Source organism: Sturnira hondurensis, unplaced genomic scaffold (genome assembly GCF_014824575.4).
Source record: "Sturnira hondurensis isolate 20B ecotype Veracruz unplaced genomic scaffold, ASM1482457v3 Scaffold0007406, whole genome shotgun sequence".
NCBI lineage: Eukaryota > Metazoa > Chordata > Mammalia > Chiroptera > Phyllostomidae > Sturnira > Sturnira hondurensis.
In genome coordinates, this window is record NW_028080037.1 from 16,077,719 (window position 1) to 16,095,568 (window position 17,850).

Sequence of the window (17,850 nt, forward strand, 5' to 3'; positions counted from 1 at the left end):
CCAGTCAGGGCACATGCCTGGGTTGCAGGCCAGTTGCCAACAGGGGACTCACGAGAGGCAACCATACATTGATATTTCTCTCCTTCTCTCCTTCCCTTCCTCTCTAAAGATAAATAAAATATTTTTTTAAAAAAAGGTTGAACTGTTGCAGATATAGCTTGATCTGGGGGAAATCGCAAGTGATTGTTCTCCAAGGTGCCATCACTCATTTCTCCATCTCTCAGCCGCTTTCTTCTGTGTAGGCTTCATTCTCAGGCAGGACCTCTCCATGTGGTCTCCAGAAGCTTCAGGCTTCCATTCCACCAGTCTAGCGAACTCTGCGCGGTGGTGGTGGTGGGGTGGGGAAGGGAGAACTCTAATATTCTGGGAAAACTCCAGGGGTTGATTCTCATTGGTCTGGTAAGGTCACGTGCTCCTCCCTGAGCCAATCTCTGTGGCTGGGTGTGCATGGGCGAGGATGAGCTAGGCAGAGGTCACTTACCCATTCCCGCAGCTGGAGTGTTATGTCAGGCCCCTCAAAGTGAAGTTGAGAGTTTGGGAGGCACAGTCCCCAAAGGAAAGTAGAGGTACCGTTACCAGGAGAAAAAAGAGTGGGTGCTGGGCAGCAACAATACAAATGTCTGCAGTGGCCTGAGTGCATCTAGCTGAGGATCCAAAGGAGCGATTTTACCCACCGCGAGTGGGTACACAGAGAAATTAACGGTTGGAATGAAAACTGACAAGATCTCCCTGCAAGGCAATCTAATGAGTATCAACAGCCTTAAAAGCTTAGTTACTCTAACCAAAATATGCCACTTCCAGGAATGTATCCAAAATTAAATGGCAGGTCTGTCCAGGAATATTAAAAAACAAAATATGTTCACTTTAGCCTTGTTTCTATTTTGGAAAAAAAGGAAATACCTTGACCAAATGATAGAAAATTTATTAAATCTATTAAATTATATTTATATTAGCAAACATGTTGCAGCTAAAAGAAAACAAGTTTTTAATTTTAATAGCTCCTATCAGTGAGACCCAGCAGACACCTAGAGAACACTTCACGCATCCACACATTCCTAAAAAGCCACCAGCTACTGAAACTGACTCAAGATGAAACAGAAAATCTGAACAGACCTACCACAAATAGAGATTAAATTAGTCATTTAAAAACTATCCCCAGAGAAAAGTTCAGGCCCAGATGACTTAACTGGCAAATTCTACCAAATGTTTAGAGAAGAATTAATTCCAATCTTTCTCAGATGTCCAAAAAACAGAAGAGAAAGAAACACTTCCTAACTCATTCTCAGAGGCCTGTATTACCCTCATGCCAAAGCCAGACAAAGAACTACAATAAAGCCACAGACTAATACGCCTTATGGACATAGATGCGGAAGTCCTCAACAAAATGCTAGGCAAATACAGTCCAATGACATATTAAAAAGATAATATACCATGACTAATTATCCCAGAAATGCAAGGATGGCTCCACATGATAAAATCAATCAATGTAACACCACCTTACACAGAATGAAGGAAAACCCACGTGATCATAGTACATGCTGCAGTTGGCCTTGTATGAGTGATGGCGGCTATAAGCCCGGCTCCAGCCAAGGGTGAAGCCCAGCTTGGCCACTGACTGAAGGGTGTGTTGCTGGCAAGGAGGGATGGGACCAGAGGGCTGGGCTTCCAGAGCCTGGGAACCCTCCAGCAGGGGAGTGGGACCTCAGGCAGGAAAGGCCTTCCTCACTTAACAGGCCCCTTCGATGGCTGAAATCCACAGAGGGACAAGAACCACTCCCGTTTGTTGAGCAGTGATAGGTACCAGGCGTGGTGCTGAGATACTTAGTCCCCACAACCACCTGGTGAGGAAGGTCCATTGTTACCCCCGGTTGCAGGTGAGAGCTCCTGAGGCTCGGGGTGAGTAACACAGCTGCTCAGGGGTAGAACCAGGACCCAGATGGCCAGTCTGACACTAAGCTGTAACTTTTGACCACCACCGTGTTCCTAGTGCACGTGTTGCTCAAATGAATAAAGGGCCCAGCAAGCTATGTGGGCCCTGCAACTACTCCAGTGAAAAGGAAAGCCTCGCAGGCAGACCGAGCTCTGGGCTTGCACCCTGGGTGGGCAGCCCGAGAACCATCGGAGCACGAACTGGTCATCTAATCCTCTGAGCCTGTTTCCTCATTGGTTAAAGTGGGAATGTATACTCTTGGTGGCCTGTTGTGATTAAATCGGACAGTGAATGTAAAATCACAATGAGCACAGAGCCTGACCCGAAATAGATGCTTAGCACCTGTTCTCACCAGAGAGGCTGCTATGACGCATCATGAAAAGGACAGAGCTGGGGCCACACAGACGGGGAGAAAATTCCTCTGGAAGTCTGGCAGCTCTGCCCCTTCGTATGAATGCAGGTTTTGGCTTTGCTTCCCGCGAGTGATTGACAGGAGCACCTTTTAAATAAAAAGGGTCTCTTGGATTTATTTGTAAAGTCAGAAAAGGGCAAGCTGGGAAGAAAACAAGGGAGAAACTAGAAGAAATAAAAAACATGGACAGCAGCTTAAAGAGGCAAGGAAACTGGGCTGCGTCCCTCCCAGGTATAGGAGGATGACAGGAAGGGTGTGGCCTGGGCTGAATCCCAGGAAAGGAAAGGTCAAGTGTGGCTGCGAAGGAATCAAGCCAGGCTCCTTCCCTTAGCCTGCCTCACCAAGGCAGAAATGGCTCAGTTAAGTAGCTCAAAGGGGTTGGATTGTCCTGGGCTTCTCATTAGTTTTAAAGCCCTCCCCTTATCCTGACTGGGTAGCTCAGCTGATTAGACCATCACCCTGAAACACCAAGGTTGTAAGTTCAATCCCTGGTCAGGGCACATGTAAGAATCAAAGGATATAGAAGTAAGTGGAACAACAAATCAATGGAGTTTTCTTTTTTCCCCTTCCTTCTCTCTCTCTAAATATCAATACATTAAAAACAAAAAAAAAGCCCTCTTTCCTTAAGGCCAAAAGATTCTTTTGTTCAACCTTTTCTCTTTTGAAGAAGAAAAACCTCTTCTGAAGGGTGACATCCCTGCCTAGGAAACAGATTCTCCTCCCAGCCCTCACAAGCTTTTTGCAACCTTGTCCCAGCTCGGGGAGACAAGCTTTTGTGCTGAGTCAGTTTGGCTGCCTTCCAGCTAAGGGAGTGGAATCCGCAATGCAGGGGCCATTAAAGGAACTATTTTTAGGCCCCGTTTCAATCTTATTCAGCACAGGCTGTGAGATGCAAGGCCTGAAGGTGGCCAGACCAAGGGGATGCTGGCAGGGAGAGTCCCCAGCAAGTAGGTCAGAGAAAAGACAAGGAGCGCTCATTCGTGGAGTGGAAGGAGTGCCCAGTGGCTCATGCTGCTGCCCAAGGCGCAGAAGACAGAAGAGGGGAGCTGCTCACAGAGAAAGGGGTCCATCTGCATGATTAGAGAAGTCACCAATAAAAAGGAGGGAAGAAAGTACGGCAACTTCCAAAAAGAGACTAGGGCAATGTGCACCTGGGGAGCTTGTTAAAAATACACTGCCTCAAGCCCGTCTTGGGTCTGTTAAGTCGAAATATTAGAGTGGGTCGTGGGAATCTGTATTGCTAGTTGGCTCCCAGGATGGGTGATTCATGCATGTTGAAGTTCAAGGACCTCTGGGCTGGACAGTACCCACCTCCGGAATTCAAAGGAATGATGCAGGATGAGGGCAAGGAGAGGCACAGGTGGGGGTGGCTATTCCACAGCCACCGCAAGTGCCCTTCTCCACTCGTCACTGGACTCAGGCTTCTGTCTGTAAAATAAAGGGACCTGGCAGGGCCTGGAGTCTCCCAGTTCTTCCTCAAAAAATCCTCGTCACTGGGTGCTCAGCGAGCGGCTGAGAGGACAGGGCGATAGCAGCTTTTATACCAGCAGTCCGTGTTGTCCAAAGATAATTGGCAAAAGTCCACTTAGAGTGCGTACACGCACATACATTGGGACCAAACTTCAAAGTATGTGGTGGGAGGAAAGAGCCACTTGATCGGGACTATCACTTAAATAAAATTTACATATACTGAAAGTTGCTAAAAGAGTAACTTTTAAGTTTCTACCACAAGAGTAGACAATTACTCATGTGAGGTGATGACGTGGTAACTGACTTTACCGTGGTGATCGCTGTGCAATAATGTGTCAAATAATCACGCTGTGCACCCTAAAGTTACACAGTGCTGTGTCAGTTAAATCTCAATAAAGCTGAAGAGGACTTACGTCATCTTGTGGCTTGCACACTTTAAATTATACCTGCAACTGTAATAATTCTTCAATATTTTTGAGCACTTTACCTTCTTCTTAAGATGAATAAAGAACGAAGAGTGCTGAGCTGAGGGAGCACAATTTTTCTGACAAACCTGTCCAAGAACACTTGATGCCATCCTTCACTGTGCTCGACTTCTGCAGGATTCCAAAAGGGGTAATTTTGCAAACATGTCAGAAGCTGTTACCTGTTTCCCCAGGACTTCTCTGAATCCTCTGAGAGTCAAACCGTTATTTTTGGAGGCACTCAGCCTGTTATTGCTGTGAAGATTCTCATGTGTCACCTGGACCCGCTCTGCCTGAGCCCCGCTGCGCAGCAGCTCCTCCATCACTCATCACCTTCATAATCTGGCAAGATTTACAATCATTCTTTGTGATATATTTGTCACCTATTTGCATTGCACTGTTAGACATTCGTGACACCCAGCGATCAGAAAATCTGGCCATCAGAGGCACTGACAGGTCCAGTGGAAGGAAGAGCTTCTGCTTTTGTGCTGTGCTGACTTCGGCTTGCCCGTCCACCTCCTAGTAGGGTCTCAGAATAATAAATACCAAGATAATGAGGACGTCCTGGAGTGGAAACAACTAAGTCAAATGTGCACAAGCAGGCAGCATCTCTGTACACTCAGAATCTTTTGCACTGGGCTTGGGCTGTGGATTCTACAGGCCTTTACAGACTGCAAAGGCCGCCCCTTTCCTCCCCAAAGAGCCACAAGACAAAGTCCACTTGGTCAGATGATACTTTAATCAGCTGGAAATATAAAACCTGCCTTTGGAGACTAACGGGGGCCACATGTGGAACAGAGGAGAGCAGAGGCACAGCACTTAGGGCCTAGGGGGAAACGACAGGCCGAGCAGAGGTCAGCGATGGCTGAAGAATCCTTGAGGATGGTTGTACTTAAACGGCTTCATCCTGCTGGGACCACTACAGAAACAGAAGGGAGATCAGTTAATACAGATCAGTTAATACCAGATCAGTTAATACCACGCCCTTTGGGCTGACAGCATAAACTATGGTTATCCACACAATACTGTATAGCTGTTAGGGGAAAAAAGGAATGTGCGAGACTGCAGAACAGTATGTAAGGTGCGATACCATTTTTGTAAAGACGTCTCTACATGACTGCAAATGCATGAACGCAGGCCTGGAAGGGCCCTCACTGACCACGTGCACTTCTGGGGATGGGGCTTGGGCACCCTCATTTTTAGTGTTTTTACACAACTCTTCACTGATGTTTCTAACAACAAACATCGTTTCGTGCTACAATTTTTTAAAAATGAAGAAAAAGATTAAAAACCTCCTTTGTAGGAGATTCCCATGCAGGGGGGGAGTCTGAAGTCAGGTGATAAAAAGAATCTGCACTAAGTGCCTACCTCTTAGATACTACTTCTATAATTTTATAGATTTTACAAAAGAGAAAACAGGCTCAGGGAGTTAAACTATCTGCCCAGTATTATACAGTCAGAAGGGAGCAGAGCCCAAATTCAAAACCAGGACTGATGCCAAAGCCTCCACCTCGTGAAGCTTAGGGGCTTCAGCTATCATCCTGGGCACCAAGCAAAACTGCACCCAGGGCCCTCCTCCACACAAGTCCACAGTAACTGATGTCCAGGTGGAGGGCCTCCCACATTCATCTATGACTGACATTCAGTGGGAACCACTAGCAACACCTTTGATCTTGGTCTGAGTAAGGGAAGGTGGGAGGGAGTGTGTGTCAGGGACTGCAGAGATGAGGGGAGAAAAAAGGTTTCAATTCTAACAGCAGGGCACCTGCTGTTACCTAAGTGCGGGCTTATTCATTCTGCCTGCACTGTGCTGGGCACTTTACATGCTCCATCTGCGTTAATTTCATCCTCCCTGAACTCACCACACCGGAAGTGAATGGTCTTACCAACGAGGAATCTGCAGCTCAAAGGGACTAAGTGTAGACCCCAGTCACACAGGTAGGAGCAGCAATTTGAATCTAGGTCTTTCTGGTCTCAAAGCTTTGCTCATGACCATGATGCCATATACCTGCCGACGCCAGAAGGGCACTGTCATCGGGTAAGTCTAAGCATACAGCTGAACCCACGGCCTGCAGGTGCCCACCCAGCCTCTGTAAACTTTTTGTGCTGAATGTTGGGACCGACTATGCTAAATACAATTTGTTGCATTTAACAACAACAAAACCAGCCCCTTGGCCTGATCCCAATGGTCAGCCAGACTTCAGGCCAAGAACCTCGAATCCCACCAGTCATGGAGTTAATTAGATCTGAGAGGCCAAAGCAGCACCTTCCCAGAATTCCCTCAGAGGAGCTCAGCCTCGGTGACACACAGAGCACTTCACAAAATGGGTCCTTTGGGAACCATCAGATAACAGAAGACAAACAGTGGCCATGTGAGAGATGCCACCCTTGAAATGTGCTAGAGCAGGCTGGGCGGGTGGGAAGAGCCGAGGCCGCACCCAGACCCACTAGGGAGAGCAAGGCCTGGACGGCACCAACACTCAGCCCCCAGCTCCACCTCCAGCAGCCACACGGGGGCTAGAACTGGTTATTGTCAGATAGCACCGCAGATGAGGCAGGACAAGGTGCCAGACAGTGGCAGGGGGGTGCTGGGGACCAGGCTGGGACTGGCTGTCTGAGAAGGCAAGGAGCAAGTAAGGCACCTCTCAGAGTGACAGGGAACAGGGGTTGTCCCAGTTAGACACAAATGACAGCCCTTCCCCACCTCCTACCCCAACACCACCCCTCCCCAAGCCCTCGTTCAGAACGGAAGGGCAATGTGCCTGAGCAATGTGAACTCTGGAGCTGGGGAACGCACTCTAAAAACTTGAGTTAGGGGATGAAAGGGAGAAAGAGGACCCTAATGAGAAAGGAAAAGTAGCTAGAAGCGCTATGAAAGCAGATACACTGAACACCAGCCATCAGGCCCATTAGCACTTCCTGAGGCCCTGTCTATGCTAGGGACCATTCTGGAAGCTTTACATGAATCGTCTCTAATTCATCATGAGCTGGAAGGTAGTATTTCCACTTCAGCCTTCAGACAACAGGCAAAGAGCTGAGCTGAAGTGACTCTGCCAGGGTCACACGGCTAGTGGGCAGCAAAACAGAAATGTGCACTTGTGTCTGTCTTATTCAGAGCCAGTTCCTTCTGTAAAGCCCAGCCGCCTAGAGCTGGTCCTTACAGATGAGTGAGCACCCTAGGAAGGGTGTAGCGGACTCTGGGGACCTGCAGAGTTTAAAAAGCTTATTTGGACAGTACAGAGAGTAAAATTCAGCCCAATCCTCTTGGTTCACGGTCTGGTGCTGCTCACTCAGTGGGTAGCCCCACTGCAGGGGTGTCTAAAGAACAACTGGACCAGGCTGGTGAAACGCTGCCAGAAAAGTTTCAGGCAGGACTGGAGGTCCCTGGCACTCTCGCCCCTCCCCTCACCGGAAAAGCCGCAGACACATCTTCTCCTGGGGGAATTCCTTGGGCCCCTCCACGCTGTCATCGTGGCTCTCCGTCTCCAGGTAGACGTCCAGCAGCACACACAGGCGCTGCAGCTGGTTGGTCAAGAGCTGATGGCCAGGCCGGGGGCCACACAGCTCCGTGTAGCACACGTTGACCTCACTCTCCATGGCCTACGGGGTGGGAAGGCCAGAAACTCAGCACGACCTTCGGACTGCTGGGTCTGACAGCTCCTCAGGAACTGCAGCCGGGCCTCTGCAGAGGCCGGCCCACTCCCCGTCAGCAGACCGGACTGCCCTGAGGCTCCCCCTCCTCAGAACAACCGGGTCTTCCTGATCCGGACCCATGACTTTCCCAGCCTTGGACACCCGCAGCCCAGATGACAGAGGGGGTAGAGAAGGAATCTCGAGATGTGATCCGATTCAGTAGCTGGTAGGGTTAATCAAACACGTGCTCCACAGCCTTAAGGCCACCACGGAGTCAAATCAATAGGCGTAATAATAACTAACAGCTGCGATGCCCTCACGCATCATCACATTCCAGCAATTCTATGCTTCTGAGTTAATTCACATTTTCACAGAAGCCCAAGACAACCACCTTTCAAGGCAGGCATTTATATTATCCCTGTTTTATAAATGAGGTGAAGCCTGTGGGCCCAAACCAGAAAACTGGTTGAGATGGGCCTAGGCTCTCTCCTCTCCTACACCATGCAGTGTCCAGTAAGTCTGGCAGCCCCTCTGTCCTGGGGGTTATGCCCGCGCCCAAGCCCTCAGCTGAGGCAGTTTCTACCAAGCCCACCCCCCCAAAGAGGCTCTTCCTGCTCCTCCCGTCACCCCCAGCAAGGCCTTACCCGAATATTGTCATCATTGCTGTTGGTCTTTTCCCCTTTCCAGTTCAGGCAGAGCTGGAAAATGGGTGGGATGGAGGAGTAGCCAGGGTTCAGCACCACTGCAGCCTGGAGTTTGGCTGGGAAGGGGGGGAAAGGAGGAAAAATCAGTGCTGGGACCCAGCTTGCCGGCCATGCCCCATCCCTGTGGGGCCCCTGTGCTAGCTCCGATGTCTTGTTAATCCGAGTGCTTCAGAGCACATTCTGGTACTAAACTGACTTTCATTTGTTCTGGAATCTCCGAGTGTAATTGCCAGGTTGTAGAACACAAGGTCTGCGACACTGGTCCTTCCAAGGAGACAGGTATGTCCAGAGACTAGGTATGCCTAGGGCTCCCCAGAGTCTAGTCCACATTAGGTCTGCCCAAGATTTCTATTTGTTCCTTTGACATACGTTTATTTTAATTTCTTTATATGCCAGCAAGTTAAGGATTTTCCCATGGAAAGGCTTATTATCTGTTTTTTCCAATATTACGTATTAGCTGTTACATCAGTCAAATCTGCCTTCTTTATTCTGTAGATATTTTGTTATGGGGAACTTGTTGAAGCCAACATTACTGAGTACTTACTCTGTTTCCAAGCACTGTGCTACATGCTTCATGCGCACTTTGTCTCTCCCTACAGCGATCCTGAGATGGGCATCGTCCCCACCAAACATATAAAGAAACCGAGGCTCCGACAGAAACTTCCTAAAGACCAGACAGGTGCAAGCCCTGGCTGGTGTAGCTCAGTGGATTGAGCACGGGCCTGCGAACCAGAGGATCGCGGTTCGATTCCCAGTCAGGGCACGTGCCTGGGTTGCAGGCTAGTTCCCAGCCCCTGGCAGGGGACACACGAGAGGCAACCATACATTGATATTTCTCTCTCTCTCTCTCTCCTTCCCTTCCCCTCTAAGATAAATAAATAAAATCTTAAAAAAAAAAAAAGACCAGACAGGTGCAAGGCAGCCGTGCTGCATTAACCAGAACTGCCTGATGTCAAAGCTGTGTTTGTAATCATTGAATGAAATGTCTTATTTTTAAAATGTTCACTTTTTCCTCTAGTGAAAGTCTTTGTCATTTTCAATAGGATGACATTTATCCTCTCCACCAATGGGCTAAGCGTCCCATTCTTTTTTCAGGATTTAACAGAGAGAAAAAAAGAAGTCTTTGACTTCTTTTTTCAAGTAATAGAGACAGGAAAGTGCAGATTAAGACAGTTCCTTCCTGACGGCCACAAAACACATTAAGTATAAAGTGATTCCTTTCTCTACTGTTTGTGCCTCTGTCCAAGCCGCCTGCACACATTTCTGGGTGGACCTCTGCTCACCAAGTTTTTGTTTTAGTCCATACCACGTAAACTTTTCAATACGATCCGTTGTATGACTTTAGGATTAAATATGTATTTGGGCCTCTTGCCCATTTATTCATTTAAATGTCACCCGAATTTTTCAAATTCTACAATACAGCTGATGAAAATTTTAATTACGACACTCACTCTGTGTATGAGCCCAGAATACTTAATATCTTTCCAAGCTTTCATCTCCTCACCCAGAAGCAGAGGTGATGTCTTCCAATGACTTCCCTCCCACCCGAGGGACTTGGTAAACTTCTTGGACTGCGTATTTTGTGCCCTTTCAAACTGGTACCCTATGGTGTTTTGGGATGAGGTAGAAGTATATTTTGAAAGAAGAGAGGATGCAAAGCAAAAGCACAAATTCCAAAAAGCGGTCATCTGCCACGAGGGAGTGGATGAAGTGGAATTAGGGGCCTTGACTGTATCTGAAATACTTAATTTCCTTGGAATATTTTTATTTTTAAAAATATTTTATTTCTTTATTTTCAGAGAGAGAGAGAGAGAGAGAGCAAAGGAGGGAGAGAGGGAGAGAAACACCCATGTGTGAGAGAAACATGGATCAGCTGCCTCTCACATGGCCCCAACTGGGGACCCAGCCCGCAACCCAGATGTGTGCCCTGACTGGGAATCAAACTGGCAACCCTTTGGTCTGCTGGCCAGCGCTCAATCCACTGAGCCACACCAGCCAAGGCTCTTCAGGTTATTTTTTTCCTTTTCTTTTTTATTTCCGCCCCCAGAATATTTTTAAACACACACATACATGAGAGAGAGAGAAGGGAAGAAACTGGGGGAAAGCAACTCTAACATCAAAGAGTAGAACCTCTCCTTACATTTCTTGCACTGTCTTAAACCTACAGACCACTTCCTCGACTCTGTGGCCACCGTACCAAGCCCCGGGGATCAGACTCTGCGCCAGTACCAGGCCTGCTGGGGCCGGGGCCGGATAACTGCATCACAGAGAGTATCTGGGTGGCTCCAGCACAAAGTCCTAGCGAATCAGATGCCAGGACACCTGTGAGGAATCAGGTTTTGATGCCCCCAAGTGAGTGCAGAAACCGCAGAGAGGGAGGAAGGTCCTGCCATCCTGTACTTCACGACCTGACAGGGACGTGTCAGCCCTCCTGTGAGGAGGGGGAAGAACACAGAAAGCCAAAGTCTAAGAGCTCAGGGTCAGAGGTCAGGCTGGGTTTGAGACTAAGTCTTCACTCCCTCATTGATAGCAGGGGAACCGCCACCCCTAGGACTGTCATGAGAATTCAGTGAAAAAAGCACGTGTGTGACTGTGCTGCAGAACAAGTCCTTACCAGCAATGGCTCCCGACATTTATCACTAAGTCCCTGCAGAAGAATTCCAGATCTTTCGCTTTCTTTGGGCAACCACCACCACTGTTTTGTTCTCAGCCAATCCCCTTGCCTAGAACCTCGGTTATCAGCAGAACAAATTACCTGTGCCCCTTTCCACGAGTGCCATGTAGTAGAGATTGGTGTCCCCGGCCAGTCCAGCCTCCACAATGTCTTTGGTGAAAGGCAGCTCCTAGAAAACACCACGGACAAGGCGTGAACTGCTGGCTCCTCTAGTCGAGCCTCCTGCCCTTCCGATGGAGGGGCAGGAACTGAAAGGAGACACGGGCCTGCAGTTGGCAGGATAGCAATACCGCCCTGTCACTCCTCTACCCACCGTGTAATCCTCATGGGCAATCGTCACCCACTTCACCAGGCGAGAGACAACCTTTGCAGGGAAGAGGTACTGGCAATCGCTGGTAACTGGTATAATGCCATGTTCTAAAAGACAGCAAGACAGGCGGTGTCATAGGTGGAAATCAGGGGCCACAGTTAGGTGACTAGCATCCTCTGGAGTGTTCAGATGGCCCTGCAAGATGTCCAGGTGTACCTACCTGGCACTCAGTAGGTGTCCAGGTCAACATGTGCCAGGAATGTAGGCATAGCAACCTGACCTTCACCTAGGACTACGTGCCTGTGGCCACACTGAGCACCAGCATTCACGATGCTTCATCCTCAAGCAAATGATGGTCAGCAAAAACAAGAACCCCCGGCAGCCAAAACCAGTGACTGTGCCTCTGCAGCAGTGACTGTTAATTAGATCAAATAGCCGAGAGGGCTGTGTTTTCACGGCTGACCTTGATGGAGGAAATGACTGAGATGTTCTGTGTCAGTTCCTCTAAGGGGAAAAAGGCTGGATAACTGCTCCAGCATAAATTCCTGCTGGCATCTCAATAAGCAAATATGCCAACACAGTAAATGTGGTCCAGGATGACAATCATCCAACCTTGAGACAAAACGAATTCAGCAATGCAATACTGATGGGGAGAAAGGCCAAGGGACAAGCAGCGCTGCCCTGGAGAGCTCAGGGTCCACACGAAGAACAAGAGCTGACCCAGGGGGCAGGGTCTCTACAGGGACCCCGGGAAGCCAATGTCTTTCCTGACAGCGACTCCTAGATCAGAAAGATCTTAAGCCTCACGGCCCCACAAGTGCCTTTGTACACGGTAAGCCCTTGACAAGTATTCACTGAATCAATAAATGAAAAGAAGCCCCCATATGGCCACCACCTTGGTTACCAGCTCATCAGAATCACCTGGGAGCTTATGAAAAACAGAGGGGCTCAGCCTTACCCTGGAGAGTGTTAGCTCAGTAGGTCTCAGGGGAGGAAAGAGGGTGGCTTTCTGGACAGCTGTATTCAAAGCTGAAGGTAAGCTCCACAAACCATGCACTGGCCTTGTACGAAGTATATGCAGAATGCACACTGAAGTCTGATGTGCACTAACAGGACAAGCTGCTTCTGACCAACTTGTGCCACCAGAAGGCTTTGGGTCCTCTCTGTGAGGACCGTCCTGACGGCCCCACGGGGAGCTCAGATCTTGTTTGGGTGGGCCTGCAGATCTCTCCAGTGGCCCTGCCAATACCTCTGCTCAGCAATAGCCGGAAATCCAGACCTCTCTGATGCGCTGTCAGGATTTCAGACATCTGAGTGAAGGGCTAAGTTTTTTGCCCCTGGGTGGCTCTCAAGCCACAGCCCTAACCATGCGCTTACCCAGGGATGCAAACTGCTTGTGGAGGGCCAGGCGGGACTGTACTCTGGTCTTCAGCAGTTTCATGGTGGTCTCCATGTGGCTGGCACTCAGCGAGTGGTCAGCAATCACCGTTTGCTGTGGATGACAGTAGGCGGCACACCTGAGTGCACCCCGGCCCTTCCTCCAGGCACTGCCCCTCTCCTAGGACCTTCCTGCTTGCCTGTGGCAGCCAAGATCACTCATGCCCCGAGGTGGGCACCTCACGGGAAAGGCAGGGGTTACCTGCTGTGACAGACCCGATGCTGAGTCCCAGCAGGAACGACACAAGTTGCTGGGTTCTTAAGAGGCTGTGGCCAGCTCCTGAGAAAAGGAAAGCTTCTGCTAAGGTGCCAGATCCCCTGGGTTTCTGCTTATACTTCATTTTTGGCCTCTTCGTACATAAGACCATGGGGCAGCAGAGCCTAAAGCTGTGCTATACCCAGAGCAAGGACCCAAATTACTTTGACCTAAAGGGTGTCTAGACTCAGGGAGGGGCCCTAAATACCTGTAGGGCTTGGACATTTTAGTGTCCTGAGTGGGGAGAGGACAGATCATATTCCTGAAGGAAAGCACTCTGCTAATTAAAGACCCCAAAGGCCATCAGAAGCCTTTCTGGAGTCTGCATGGGTCGAGGGGTGGTAGAGATCTACAGCTAAGAAGATGGGATCGGCGTACCCACCTGGGGATGCTCTTTGGGGAAGTGGAGGCCACCCAGCTTCTGTACCCACAAATAGGGGTGACCTAGCTCAAGCACGTAGTCTCTCAAAGTCAGGATGCTGCACAAAAGAATAAAGTGACCTTTATAAGTCCTTCCTGCAATGGTCCCATGACATAGCCTTCCTCCCATCCACCCCAGACAGGCCGGTCCCGCAGGCTCAGTCACGCTTACAGCCGGGCTGCCAGCAAAGTCTCTTGACTCCATCGGCTCCCTGCTGTCGATTCCGTCTCCCACGTTTACTTTTCCTTTTCTCCTGACAGCCCTCACTCCATGAGCAAATTTCAATAAAAAGGCATTGCATTTGATCTCCTTACCATTTTACCAATTCATAAAATATTGAAATGTTTTTAATTCTCAGAGAATTAAAATGTTAGAAATTTTTATTATATTGCGAGTTCTTACCATGCTCCCCAAGTTTTGATCCACCCTTCCTGCCCATCCATGACCTCCATTTGCCTCATAAGCAGGAAAGGTCATGTGTTGCCTTCTCTTGACACAGCCTTGTCTCTTGCCCCAAGGCCCCTACCCCCTGAGATGCTACTAGCCCTCCCAGGTCTCCAGCACTGGGCTTGAGCCACCAGAAAAACTCAGAAGCAGAGGCTGAAAGAGGAGGAAACACTGCTGACTCACCCAACTTTATCAAACTGGTACTGATTGGCTGGATTAGGAGTTTTCTTTCCATGATCCCCGGGATACAAACAGCTCAGGACTGAGTCAGGAGACAGCAAGTCCCTGGAGAGGCAGAAGACCACAGTGAGAACGCTGTGTCTTGGGGCAGACGTGGGCATTCGGGGATGGCAGGGCCACCTCCCAGTAATGACCAATGCCACTGTTTATTGAATGCTTCCTGTGAATCAGACCCTTTACCAATTGAGGTCATTGGATTTTCATAACCCCAATGAGGTAGGGAGTATTATCATCTTCAACTAACAAAACAGAAACTCAAGGCTTTCAAAGATACGGTTTGTCCAAATCACACTGCTCATAAGTGCTGAAGCTGGGATTTGCACTATCTTAACTAAAGGCAGTCATACCCTTAACCACTAAATTACGAAAAACAAAACAAAACAACAAAAACAAAACCCCTGTCCCTTCAAGACTTATATGGTGACCAGGGCCTTACCTAAGGGGAGCAAAGCCCCATGATACTGGAAAGAGAAATGATCGTAATTTTTACAGGATCAGAGATTCCTTATGACACTAAAAGGAAGTACGCAGCTATGGTGCTGTATCACTTGACCAATTTCACGCTACTCACAAGAAAGTTCCCTTTTATATTCCCAGAAAAGGACACTATCACATGCACAGGAGACAAGGTGACCCAGCGCTGTAAGCAGATAGGCAGCGATGTCACTGCCACCTACCTGGAGTAGTTAGGGCACCATCTGTAATTAAATGTGACAGGCAGGGAAGAGACTGAGCGGTAGGGAGGATAATGGAGTAATCTGATCACAAAGGACAACAGATCCTATTCTTTCCCGGAACCAGCACAGGGCTCTCCATTTCTTCAGGAACAGCAGCAGGAGCAACTCAGCCGAAGGGCGATCCTGAGGGCGATCCTGCTGCTCTGAGCGCCCCCCCCCTGCCCCCCTGCCCCCAACATGCCTTCAGGGCTTAATACCAGGGGTGGGGGTGGGGGGCAGAGTCGGGCTCTTCTCGGCTCTGTCTCTCCCAAATTCCCTCTGCCCCCCCTCCCCCCAGCACCTGCCTCTTTCTTTGCCTCACACAAAAAATGGGCTAGAAAATAAATAAGAATTGCCAGTCTTTGGGCCAATATTTAGTGACCATTACCAACAGAATGAATCAACCAAAATAAAACAGAAAAGCTAAAACTGCACATAAGGGTTTCTAACTGACAAAACTTGATGTAAAAAACAAATCTTGACAAAACTTACATTTGTAATATGTGTCTTAAGAAAAACGATTTTGGTAAAAATGACAGACATGCAAGGGGAAGCTACATACAGTCATAAAATTACAACACCAAAACACAAAAAGAAAAACTAATCAAGTAGTCAAATCTTTGTTATAAAATTTTAATGGAAAAAGGATTTAAAAAACCTTGGTAAAATAATAATGGAAAATGATTAAAAATTGTTAAATGGCTTAATGAAAAATTAATGAATTATAAAGCCCCAATGAGATCATTCTGGAAAATAATTTCTTGAGGAAAATTCAGCCAAGCTGGCATAATTCTGATTAAAATGTTTGTACTAAAAACACTAATTCCCTAATGAATTCACAGATCCTGACAACAGTCATCTATATTGCCAACATCACAAAAATAGAGACTGCTGGGAGAACATCTATAACACAGTCCTGCCCTCCTGTCCCCCTCCAAAAAAATCAAAATGGAATTTTATCAAGCCTCTCAATCTAACTACAATTTACATGAAATACACACAGAAGGAGTAACCCATAAAATTGTACTGCAGGAATGCAATCATCGAAATCTAGTTCTGGGGGAAACCTACAGTGCACACAAACACTTTCTTAACAAATCAAAAGATGGCAGAGACATCCAGAAGAAAAGGTGCTTGAAGAAACTTCACCCATTTGCAACATACCGACCTTATAGAGATCCTGAGTCAAAACCCAAATTATAAAAACCAAACCAAACAACTAACAAAAAACATTCATGAGAAAACCACGGAAATTTGAGCTCTGACTGGCTATTGGGTGAGATTAAGGAATTAGCATAAACAGAAGTTATATTGAACAACAAAAAGTAGACAGACACATAACACCGTACATCAGGCTGGCGTCTCCAGGGGCCGGAGCAGCTTGCACCTGAGCAAGGGCATCTGGAACTCTGGGCCCAGGGCTTCCATGGCCGTATGGCCCCTGGAGCTCAGTTTCTCCATTTGATCAACAGGGAGATAAACTAAACACCTGAAGGCCCACAAAGATCTTATCCTGGTTTCAGGCTGGTCTCCTTTTGTGTTTCCTCCCTCTTTGGGGGCCTGGACCCACATGGCAATGAGAGTAATATACCAGAGTGGTGCACAGGCCTCAGTGTTCTCTGCCTTGTAGAGCTACTGTGAGAGTTAAATGTGTTGCTAAGGATAAACACAGCTGTCATTTATAAAGTGTTTCATCTATGCTAAGCACTTGACCTTACTCTTGCCAAGCTCCCTAGAAGCAGATGTTATAATTGACAATCACAGAATGGGGAAACTCACAAGCCAGGATATTTGGCTAAAGGTTCACAGAGCTCTAAGTGGCAGGCCTGGGACTTGCCAGGGCTCATAACTAGACTGCAGTTCTGCCCCCATCACTGCACATGCACAGCTTAGCAAGGAGCCAAAAGTAAGCATGTTCGAGGCCGGCCTACAACCCTGTTAGGACACCTGAGTAGGCAGAGTGCTGTGACAAGGAGATCTGCCCCAGCCGGGGCCCTCATGGAGCACCAGAGCTGCTCACTGAACTCAGAGCCCTGCCTGGGCAGTGTAACTGGCTGCTCTGAAGAAGCAAACCCTGGGCTCCCTCTGCTGGGGTCAGGTGGGAACAGGGTCATTTTCATCCAGAGTGCCCCTGGGTGGTCAAAACTCAAGCACAGGGACCAAAGCTATGGCCTGAAGGAGGCGTGATCTGTAAGTGCAGGGTGGAAAACCTGGGGACACCATTAGGCAGCCATGAAAAAAGCCCCGCCCCATTAGGTGCCAGACTTGTGCCTCCTTCAGTGGTCTTTCTACCGCTAGATGAGGACTCAGTGGGACCAGGTAAGGGCAGGGGCAGAGTGCCAGGGCGGGCCGGTGTTCTTGTATGTGAGGCTATTGCACCCTCAGGCCCTCTAGGTCCTCCTCTTTTCTTCCTGCTTCCGGCGTTGGGAGAAGACTGCCATGATCAGGGGCCACTAGGCATGTTTGACCTACGTCTGTGAACACTGTGCCACCGCTCACCCTCCTCAAAAACCCCACAGGCCCACCACAACCTGGGATTGCGCTGAGCTGTAAAGTGGAAATCCCAGCACCTTGGGAGAGAAAGAGGAAAGGAAAAGAGAGCGACCTAAACTGGTCAACCCGATAATGTCTCCCAAATCTCACTTTTACATTTACACTCTTTCCACACTGGTTGTAAAAAGCTGGTACTCTGTCCCACCTACTCAATTTGCAACACGTTGTAGTCACTTTTGTCAT

The 17,850-nt window shown here is 48.5% G+C and overlaps 1 protein-coding gene across 3 annotated transcripts in view; it reads right to left on the bottom strand.

The window, feature by feature from the left end:
- Nucleotides 1-4,996: 4,996 nt before the first annotated feature.
- THOC5 (THO complex subunit 5) overlaps nt 4,997-17,850 on the bottom strand; it is a 30,529-nt gene continuing 17,675 nt past the window's right edge. For all 3 annotated transcript variants that reach the window (XM_037052456.1, XM_037052455.1, XM_037052457.1), the window contains 8 exons: nt 14,342-14,443; nt 13,673-13,769; nt 12,975-13,089; nt 11,601-11,704; nt 11,369-11,456; nt 8,554-8,669; nt 7,686-7,876; nt 4,997-5,195 (listed from right to left, as the gene is read on the bottom strand). In XM_037052456.1, coding sequence (XP_036908351.1) covers nt 5,132-5,195; nt 7,686-7,876; nt 8,554-8,669; nt 11,369-11,456; nt 11,601-11,704; nt 12,975-13,089; nt 13,673-13,769; nt 14,342-14,443 — 877 coding nt within the window. In that variant the 3' untranslated portion in view covers nt 4,997-5,131. The remainder of the gene's footprint in view (nt 5,196-7,685; nt 7,877-8,553; nt 8,670-11,368; nt 11,457-11,600; nt 11,705-12,974; nt 13,090-13,672; nt 13,770-14,341; nt 14,444-17,850) is intronic.